Source organism: Rhineura floridana, chromosome 6 (assembly GCF_030035675.1).
Source record: "Rhineura floridana isolate rRhiFlo1 chromosome 6, rRhiFlo1.hap2, whole genome shotgun sequence".
NCBI classification, from domain to species: Eukaryota; Metazoa; Chordata; class Lepidosauria; order Squamata; family Rhineuridae; genus Rhineura; species Rhineura floridana.
In genome coordinates, this window is record NC_084485.1 from 64,833,539 (window position 1) to 64,844,552 (window position 11,014).

General features: G+C 42.0%; 1 protein-coding gene across 7 annotated transcripts in view; it reads right to left on the minus strand.

Annotated features, from left to right (window-relative positions):
• Positions 1-9,375, minus strand: part of IKBKE (inhibitor of nuclear factor kappa B kinase subunit epsilon) — a 67,454-nt gene extending 58,079 nt beyond the window's left edge. For 3 of the 7 annotated variants that reach the window (XR_009763474.1, XM_061632102.1, XM_061632107.1), the window contains exons 1-3: positions 8,266-8,583; positions 2,276-2,391; positions 664-804 (exon numbers count right to left, since the gene is read on the minus strand). Coding sequence is in view for 6 of the 7 variants with exons in the window: in XM_061632102.1 (XP_061488086.1) it covers positions 664-804; positions 2,276-2,362 (228 nt within the window). In the remaining variant the exon portion in view is untranslated. Of the gene's footprint in view, positions 1-663; positions 805-2,275; positions 2,392-8,265; positions 8,584-8,761; positions 8,908-9,272 lie in introns of those variants that run through there. The other 4 variants (XM_061632104.1, XM_061632103.1, XM_061632108.1 and 1 more) reach the window with 4 other exon arrangements.
• Positions 9,376-11,014: the final 1,639 nt, after the last annotated feature.

Below are 11,014 nucleotides of genomic sequence, written 5' to 3' on the forward strand. Positions count from 1 at the left end.
CTCTGACTGGCAGCAGCACTCCAGTGTGTCAGAATTCCAGTACTTACCTGGAGATGCCATGGATTGAACCTGGAACCTTCTGCATGCAAAACAGATAATCTACCACTGAATTATTATGCCCCTACCCCTTCATTGAAAATGGAAGTTGATGAAGAACCTGGCACAAATAAAGTCTACAGTTGGGATTCTTTGATGAGCTAGTGGAGCAGCAAGTCTCTACATCAGGCTTAGCCAACATGGTACTCTCCAGGTGTTGGACTCCAGCTCCCATCATGCCTGACCATTGCCCATGCTGGCTGTGACTGGCTGGAGCTGTAGTCCAACAACATCTAGAGGGCACCACACTGGCTATCCCTGATCTGAATGTGGTGCTGAAGAAGGCGGTGTTGTGTGGCATACTAGAGTGTCATTGCCAAAAATAAATACATCATTCACAGTTCAACTCCAGATGGTACATTTTGCACAAACAAGAGACCAGATAAACAGAAGTGATGTTTAGGCCAGGCTAAAACAACAGCATGCTATATATGGTGGAGAGGACATATAAATGTTCCAGATAAACAGGATTTAGTAATAAGCAGTGTTTGGTTAAAAGGGTATTTTAGTGGGGAGTTATATAATGCTGTTACTATCACATCAATAAACCTTCAAACCATAACTTACAATCTCTTCCACAGCAAAGAGTTTGACAATGTTCTGATGGTTTAACTTCTTCAGCACCTCAAACTCTCTTATCTGTACTTCCTGAGGTCTCAGGTAACTGGCATTGTTGAAGACTTTGACAGCAACCAGTACTCCAGATTTCTGGTGAGGCAAGAGAGGAACACAGGGATTCAGGAACTATTTTCCATTTTACATAACACTGCAGCATGCAAATGTGAGAGGAGGGAAGCACATATCCAAACATGCAGCAGACACGTTTTATTTATTTAGTTTCATTTATGAAACATCCCAAAGTGATTAACAATAAAAACACAAACCCAAGACGGCCAACAATAATACAAATGCAATAAAATCGTTACAATACAATGAAAGAAAAAGAAGAACAGATAAAGCCAGTCATAAAAAAGAAGAAAGAAAACACAAACAGTGGCCAGGTTAAAATGAGCTGTACCTTTAAAAAACCCAGGAAAACAGAGCCAGTTCAACAGGCTGAATGCCTATCTAAATACAAAAAGTATTTGCCTTAAGAAAGGGAGCTAAGCAGGCCTTCCTATGAAGGAAGTTCCAAAGTGTGGCCACAGCCACTGAGAAGGCCTTGTCTCATGACTTCTCCAAACATGTCCCAACTAGTGGCAGGACTGAGATAAGGGCCTCTACAAAAATTCTCAACTCTTAAGCAGTCTTCTATGGGTAAAGGTGGTCCTTCAGGTAACCTGGTCTGAAGTCATTCAAAGGCACTAACTTTGAATATGCAAGCCATTTATATGTTGTGACTCCCCTCACAGTTGCTGCGATTTCCGCTACATCAGTGCAAACTCCCCCAAAGTCAGATCTATGCTGTTCTGTTGCAGTCGAGATTACAGCAGTCACATGGGGACCCACTTCACACAAAGTGCTCACTACATAGAGCTACACCCCATGATTGTGCCACATTCACATGAAGATGTATGTATGAATAGGCCCCATGTGGCACTTTTCCATAGGCAACTCCACCACTGTAATTTCTTGAGAGAATCGATTATGTCTGAAACAGCCCTGACAATAAAACCACAAGACTTATGTCAAATAAATCTAACAACCCTATAAATCAGCCCTCAGCTGCCACTAGGACAGACGGTTCTCCAGAAAGATCACCAATACAGGTGCCAGTGCCATGGTGGCAACTCAAACGAACACCCACACACATTCCAGAAGCAAGACCAGCTTTCTAGGTAAGCAGTAAGACCAGGGACATCCCAGCTATGACTGAAAACTCTGATCTGGGTTTGGCTGCTGACTCTTCAAATATCTCTTTAACCAACCATATAACAATTTTTGGATATTATATCCACCCCATTAGGGCAGCTCTGGTAAAACTCCACTTTCGATTAATTAAATTAAATGAGTTGGATCATAACTAACTTACACCCCACTGTCTTCACACATGTCAAAGTATGGATCCAACCCAATATTAGAGAAAATTAGTATATCATTTTACATTCTAGCTCTAAAATTTGTTTTACCATTGTATCATGTTTTATGATTTGCAATTCCTTTGTAACAGTGAAACAACTAATAAAATTAATTGATCAACAAAGTCACAGGGCATCCCAGTTAAAACATGCATCCTCACCTTGTTACGGGCTTTATACACACTGGCAGTGGCACCTTGACCCAGCACATCATCCGTTTTCCAGAGATAGTTCATCGTGTTTTGCATGGCCAGAAAGAAGGTGATTTGCCTATGAGCTGCAAGATAAACAGAAGCAGGCAACAACTGTCAATAGCAGGCAAGAGCCAGGCTTGATCAGGTTTTCCATCAATTTAGCTAATTCTCCTTTCACTCATGCTTAATGCACACCAAAGCTATAGAGGTGAACTTCGCGATGATTTGAAAGCATTCTCATCTGTGGAACAAATAAGGATGTAGAGTGATGGCAATAACTTACAGCACAATCCTAACCACGTCTACTCAGAAGTAAGTCCTGTTGAGTTCAATGAGCCTTACTCCAAGGTAAGTGGGTTTAGGATTACAGCCTTAATCTCTTGTGGTGTGGGAGAGGTGTGTTCAATAAAATGATGGTTCTTCCAAAATACTGTTTCAAATACTCCCACTTGAGATTTCTGAAAATGTCACTGGAGAAGGATTAAGAGACTTTGGATGGGTCTTATGACATTGCAGGAAACTGAGAATGGATGGGGATCTGGCAGTTCCATATTTGTTTATTATCAAGCAATTGTCTTGTGAGCAATATTTCCTTAGTTTTTGAAGGTAGATTGATGCAAGTGGAACCAATTAGAACATTTGTTGAAACAGACCTAAATATTTCCCTTGAGCAGAGAAGGGAAAAAGATATCACAGTCATTCTAAAAATATGGAAGAAATTTAAACATTTCTTGTCCCCAGCAATTTCTTCACTTGAGTTCCTATTTATGCAAAGATCTCTGTATGCAATGTTGGTTAAGAACTGGAATTTTCATTCTTCATCTGTATCTGGTAGATCCTTTTGTTGATGTTTCTTATTTTATCTAAACTACCAGTGTTTTTCAATTAATGGTCCCAGGCTATGGCCTGAAGGCACATGAGGTCACCACCTTGTTGAAGCTAAGCAGGTCTGGGTCTGGTCAGTGCCTGAATGGGAGACCGCCTGGGAACCTCATGTATCCAGAGCACAGCCTTGTCCTGATTTCTTGGATGAGTTTCGGTTGGTACAGCTTGAGGAAGTTGACAAGATGCTTGGACAGGTTTGTGCAACCACTTCTGTGCTGGATCCTTGCACTTCTTGGCTAATAAAAGCTAGCAGGGATGGAACAGCCGGCTGGGCCAGGGAAGTGATTAATGCCTCTCTGCGAGAGGAAGTGGTCCCTGGCCCCCTGAAAGAGGCAGTAGTGACACCACTCCTGAAGAGACCCTCCCTGGACCTAGAAAATTTTAATAACTATAGGCTGGTGGCAAATGTTCCATTCCTGGGCAAGGTCCTTGAACGAGTGGTTGCAGGCCAGCTCCAGACACTCTTGGATGAGACCGATTATCTGGATCCATTTCAGTCGGGTTTCAGGCCTGGTTTTGGCATGGAAACAACCTTGGTCGCCCTGTATGATAACTTCTGTCGGGAGAGAGACAGGGGGAGTGTGACTCTGTTGATTCTCCTTGATCTCTCAGCAGCTTTCGATACCATCGACCATGGTATCCTTCTGGGAAGACTGGCTGAGTTGGGAGTGGGAGGGACTATATGGCAGTGATTCCGCTCCTACTTGGCAGGTTGGCTCCAGAAGGTGGTGCCTGGGGAACATTGCTCAGCACCCTGGATTCTCCAGTATGGGGTTCCACAGGGGTCAGTTCTGTCCCCCATGCTGTTCAACATCGACATGAAACCGTTGGGTGCGGTCATCCGGAGCTTTGGAGTGCATTGCCATCAGTATGCTGATGACACATAACTCTATTTCTCCTTTTCATCTTCTTCAGGTGAGGCTGTCAATGTGCTACAGTGCCTAGCTGTAGCAATGTACTGGATGAGGGCTAATAAACTGAGGCTCTATCCAGACAAGACTGAGATGCTGTTAGTGGGTGGTTCTTCTGACCAGATGGTAGATGTCCAACCTGTCCTGGATGGGGTTGCACTCCCCCTGAAGGAGCAGGTTCATAGCTTGGGGGTTCTCAAACCTAGAACTATCTCTGTCACTTGAGGCTCAGGTAGCCTCGGTGGCACGGAGTGCCTTCTACCAACTTTGTTTGGTGGTCCAGCTACGTCCCTATCTGGACAGGGATAACCTGGCTTCAGTTGTCCATGCTCTGGTAACCTCCAAGTGAGACTACTGCAATGCACTCTATGTGCGCCTGCCTTTGAAGATGGTTCGGAAACTGCAGCTGGTGCAAAATGCAGCAGCCAGATTGGTAACAGGGACCAGACGGTTCGAACATATAAAACCAATTCTGGCCCACTTGCATTGGCTGCCTGTATGTTTCCAAGCTCGATTCAAGGTGCAGCTTTTAACCTATAAAGCCTTACACGGCTTGGGACCACAATACCTGATGGAATGCCTCTCCCAACATAAACCCACCCGTACACTACGCTCAACATCCAAGGGCCTCCTCCGGGTGCCTACTTGGAGGGAAGCTGGGAGTGTGGCAACAAGGGAGAGGGCCTTCTCAGTGGTGGCCCCAAATTATGGAATGATCTTTGTGATGAGGTGCGCCTGGTGCCAACACTGTTATCTTTTTGGCGCCAGGTCAAAACTTTCCTCTTCTCCCAGGCATTTTAGCATGTGTTTTTAAATTGCTTTTTAAAAATGTGTTTTTTAAATTTGTATATTTGTTTTTAATGTTGTTAATTGTTGTAAACCGCCCAGAGAGCTTCAGCTATGGGGTGGTATATAAATGCAATAATAATAATAATAATAATAATGTATACCACCTTGGGTTCCATGGTGAAAGAAAGGTGGGGTATAAATGAAACAAACAAACAATTAACGACTATATTTGAAAGTGATGTACTAATCCAAACGACGAAACTAAAATTTGAAAAACCAATAGGAACCCAGAAGATTTAAGAGTATGCTTTCTATGTTATAGTTTTTCTTAGTGATACTTAAAAATCAGAACAATTACATGGGTTACAATTATAAACACTATTGGTCTGGCAATATTTTGTAAGTTAGGCATTACATTTTCTCCAAATGGAAGGTTAGATGAAAATCCTGACAGGTTTCTAATTGCATGAAAGTTGATGCGGTATTCAAAATTCAGTGGCAAATGTCAAAGATGTAGGTTTTTAAAGCCCCCTTCCCCCAAAAAAATCTGTTCCAAGATAATTTTTTGAAAGGATGGTGGATATTATTGCTCTAGTATTAAATATTGAGCTGGTTTGCATGTAATGCTGAAACAGTGCAGAATTTCCCTGTAGCCATCATAGGAGTGAGGACTCAATCCTCTATTAATGGTGTTTAATGCTGACAAATCCACCCATCTAAAATGCATTAATGCCATTAAACACTTGCTGATACATGGCAGCTTTCTGTACCTAGCTGAAAAAATAAACTGTGAATGGACTTGTGTCAGTGAACAGTCTGGGAGCATAAAAACTGTATTACTTGATGAGTCTTTTGATTGGGAGACCTCTGTGAGCCAGCCCCTGCCCCCCTCATAAGAGTGGGATACAGGAATAATAAATATTTTAATATTTTGCCCCTGTTCAACTTATTGCATCTTGCAGCACGGTGCTACCACTTTGCATCTTGCTTATAGTGTGCCCAACCTGTTATTAGTGCAGAAGGGCAAGTCAGATAAGTTTTACAGAAGTCTCAAATCAGTGCTGATCCCAGTCTAAACTTGCTCAGCGGATCTGCTCCAGATAGGAAACTGCCTTGTAACTACCTGGTATTTTTTACTAGAGATTCCAGGGACATTCAGCATACAAAGCATGTGCTCTACAACTGAACTATAGCCCCTCCCAGGATTAAATGTCAAATTCCAAATGTCAATACATTATTAAATAGTTGAAACTGATGCTTACTTGGTGTAGTAGTGAAAATCTAGTGCCACGTATAGCTTTGGATAAAGAGGCCCTCAGAGATACTACTGGCTTTGAGGAGGAACTGGTAAGATAAAATCTTAATCGTGGGGGATTTTATTCTTTTTAATGCAGGAAGCAGAGTGTTTCCTCTTTCTCCTGCTATTTCGCAATCCTTTAATCCGTAATGCTTTCTGAATTTGCAAAAGGGTGATGGCACCTCCTCCTTGCTGGAAGGATTTTGAACTGCCTTCAAATTAGGATACTTGACAGTTTTGCTTTTTGGTCCAAGTGATTTCTGTCCCACTTTGCACTTGCTTCATTTTCATTCAGAGTTTCTCTTGGAAAAGAGATGTGAAAACTTGGATGTCTAAACATTTTGCAAGAACAGAGTCCTAAGGAGCAGTTGCTGTAAGCATCTAAAGTTAGAGAGGAAGTATTGTTACTACTTTAATCCTGGGAGGGGACATTTGGAAGAATTCCTAAATAATCTGAGGCTTTCATGTGTGTTTCTTTAGGGAAAGAGCTATAGCTCAGTGTTAGAGCACATGCTTTGCATGCAGAAGAAAGAATCCCAGGTTCAGTCCCTAGCCTAGCATCTCCAGGTAGAGCTGGGAAAGACCCTTATCTGAAATCCTAAAGAACCACTATCAGAAAGTGTAGACAAAACAGTGCTATCTGAACCAGTGTTCTGACTCAGTATAAGGCAGCTCCCAGTATGGTGAGTTGTCAGTGCAAGTGAGATCAAGTGAGGGTTTAGGCCCATGTTTAGGTTTGCTCATTGAATGTTGTTTGCTCAAAGCCCACAAAAAGGGCAGTGTCAGGCCCGAGGAACATTGAATATAAACAAATAAAGTAACTTTGGAAAGCCCCATCTCATGTCTACCAGAATCTGGCACATTCCCTGACATACTTAAAGAACATAGGCAAAAAAGTAATCATCTCAATCCTAAACTATATTAATCCATGTTAATAGTAATTACACCTATCTTCTTGTAGAGCATGAATTTTTTTTTTTTTTTACCACTGATGATCTCAGGCCATTTCTAACAATCTCACCTTCGCTGTCAGTGCTGCTAGCTCACTAACTTGTAGGAGTGAAGACTGCAAAGAACATTTCAATCAATGCAAAGAACTCACAGCCTTAACAGTTACCTTCACCTCACATGAATGAGCCAAAACATACATACCTCTTAACAAAAGTTCTAGTATTCCTACTACTCCAGGAAGGCAGAATATTTTAGTTTTCATTGTAATTTCTTATCTGTGGAGTTAGTCCCAAAACACACAGTGTAGAATGGTAGAAAGAAATGTTCTCTGAATGTTTTCCAATTTCCAAAGATTTTTTTAAAAACAGTTTTTATAATTTTAGTACTTTGGGAAGTAGAAACCTGAATCACCCAGTGTTATTGACGCACTAGAAGTTTTATTTCAATATGCACAGAAACAGCAGCTCCCAGAAACCACCATGTCAAAAGGGGCATCTTGCTAGCAGCACTAACAATACCTTTTAGTATTCCTTGCCAGGGCGTAGCAAGAAGGCAGATTTATGGAATGCACCTTATATGGATGTGGTCATGTTTAGGTGCATTAGCACCTTTGAGTAAATAAAGGCATCCACACTCAGCTCTCACAGGGGCACCTCAGTCTTAAAAGATGGTGAGGGAAATAGAACTTGGAAAATGATATGATATGAATATCCATTATTAATTTGTTTAGGACATCACAAAAGACTGTGAAATTAAATGAGCAATTGCTGCATCCCCTGTCAAAAAAAATCTCTTAAGTTCCTCCGGGGCCTGTTAAAGAAATTTTGCAAATGTTCCATTAAAAAACCTGCTTGCAGGAAAGTACACTCGCCTTTGCGTCTCTCTGTTCCTTGCACGCAGAAAGGACGGCATTGCAATGCATTTCAAAAGCGGCTTGCAGGCAGGAACAAAAAAACACCACCACAATAAGATATTAATATCGATATAGGATAGGGAGGAAATATACAGCTACGCCACTCCATCTGTCCCTCTCGTACAACTACCAATGTAAATCCAATGTACAATGCAACAAGCAACAGCTCCGCAGCATATCTTCATGGGTATATACGAGTAGAGGAGCTTACCTGAAATCGGAAAATTAGCTTTCTTACTCTCAAGAGAAAGCAACGATCGCGATTAAACTCCCCACCGAGTGCACCAGATGCCAACCGTGGAGGAAGGTGGACTTAGCCAGCAAGACAGCAGCAACCCCCATGCAAGCTCTACGCCAATAAGTTAGACTAGAGGCTCCTCTGGTTGCCCCAGAGCGACTTCCTGCTTTCTTTTTCTCTTAAAGGTACATGTCCGTATTCTCTGCCTGCCCGCAGTCATACGAAGCGGGAACAACACTGTACCAAATTCTCTTGAACTTTCCTTAGCGGAGCCCGCCCGCCCATTTTAACAAGTCTTTCTAAATAAATAAATAAATAAATGTGGAGCTGCGTTGTACGTATATCTTCCTGTTTTCGTTGGTATCTGCAGGTGTGTAACGTGAAAACCGACGCCTCCCAACCATGATTAACGTGTATTTATTGTAGGGCTGTTAACTTTTGACATGAAAAATAAAATAAAAATTAATACCCGAGTGGAGTCCAGAGGTGACGCCAGGAGCAAGACTCCTGAGAAAAGCTCTCTTCACCCTGCGGCAGGGGGCAGGTAAGCCCTCCCCCTCTTTTCCTATCGAAGGCCACTTTCCTTCAGACCTAATCTGTCAGGGACCCAACCAAGTATGGGCGGGGTCTCTCTCTCTCTGTGCCATTTCCTCTTCTCTTGTCAGAAGTCTGAACCATCTGCTTGCAGAGGGCTTTTGAAATTAGGCAGAGGGTCCTCGGTTGCCCACCTATGGTAGGCTGGCCCTACCATTAGGAGGCAGGTTCAGGGAGGGTCAGCAAGGTGGTGGGGGGATGGATCTGTGTGTGCATCTTCTAAGCAAGTCTGCTGCTCTCAAATGCGGTTAAAGATGCTACCTTTTCCTGCTCCATGCGCTCAGTTTGATATAAAAAGTAGAACTCTCTCTCTCCCCTGCTTCATAGGTAAAAACAGGCAACTGTGTAGAATAGAAACAGACACATTGTCCTGAGAAGCAACTCACCGAAACAAGTGAATTCACAGGTAGAGCACTCATAAGCCTAATCGCAAAAGGCAGCCAGTATATCTGTGGCTCAACATACTAGCCTGCCCCATGGCTGCAACAGAACTGCTGGGAACAAGAGCAAGAATGGGCTATCGCTTTCAGGCCCTGGTGGTGGGCGTCCCAGAGGTTATTGACTGGCTGCTGTTGATCCAGCAGAGCTTATTGTTCTTATTAGGGCTTGCTGGCTGCTCAGCAGGATAGAGAAATATCTGTGGAAGAACAATATTTTGTATCCTTTTTTTAAAAGATGTTTTGTTTTAATGTATTTAAAGTCTGTTTTTATGATGTTTTAAAGTGTTTTTGTTTGTCGCCCTAGGCTCCTGCTAGGAGGAAGGGTGGGATATAAATCAAATAATAAATAAATATCAGCTCAAGATATTTTCAGAATGCTGGATGACAAACATGTGGATAGCAGGGAAAGTGTCTAGATTATAACTGTGGAATGTCTGGAACTCTCCTATCTGGTTACTTTAATACCTTGGTATTTATCTCATCTGCCTTGGAATTTTAAGTATCAGTTTAGTAGAATACCATTTACTAGAATACTAGATCTACTAGGGCAACACATGGTAACAAGTGCCTTGCTGCTGAAGACACCTTTTGTTTAGGGAATTAAGCATTGGCTTCACTGAACCAACCAACCAAACAATATTTGGATCAGGTTCTCATAGGATGTCTTCAGGCCTTTGCAAACTCTGGGAGAGGTCACTATTAGAGCCAAGGATATTTTTCCTCAAGCCGTTTGCTGTTTCTGATCGATATTGTTCCTCCCCTTCCGACATTCATTTTTCTGTGATCAGGGGGGATCACAGCATTTTAGTGGCAGCATTTAACATGTCTGATCTCAGATTTTCTGGTTATCATAATACAAAGTGACTTTAATTAACAATTAAAAAGCAGTGGGGAGGCAATACGTACCTAAAATAATTTGTTTTAGAAAATTTCTGTCTTACCATTATGTTTTAAGAGAAAACAGAAAAATGAGGTATCACTCTGTATTACAGAGACAACTGCCACTAGTGCAGGAATGGACCTGGGGAGTCAAGTTCTTAAGGAGCAAAAAGCTCTGGTTCTAGTTGGAACACATGCTTGAAAAAAGATGGGCCAGGAGACTTCCGGGAAGGGTGACTTAGCCTGTGCCTGCTTTTGAGACGGGCTCCTGCCTCAAAAGAAGCTTATTCAGATATATCAGTCAGATTTTTTTTTTTTTTTGACTGATTAAACTTCTCCCGGGTAGGGAGAAACGAAGAGATTAACCTCAAAGCCTATTTTTGTTGGGACGACCAGATCTCATTAATTTATGGGACGAGGTCCAGCCGACGAAGGTGGGACGGATTTTCAACAACAAGCTCTATCTGATAAAGCGAACGTTCATCTTATCTTCTAAGAGAGAACGCACTAACAGGCAAGCACCCTTCTTTCTATATTTTTCTTTTACTTGACTTAAATTGTTGCTGTTTAAAAGAGATTTGCCAGATTGATCGGTTTTTGACATCTCACTGGGGAGCCATAACTTCTCTCTGCTACTCACTAATTAATAGCTTATCTCTGTTTTTGTTGCAAAAAGCTGTCCTGGATTTGCATTCTAAAGATATACACAGAAGAGGGATTTCTATTCCAGATTTTTATTTTGAAGAATATTATATTGTCTGAGACTACTCTCTTTTTGGTCTATTTTATTTTGACGAATCTGTTTCCTG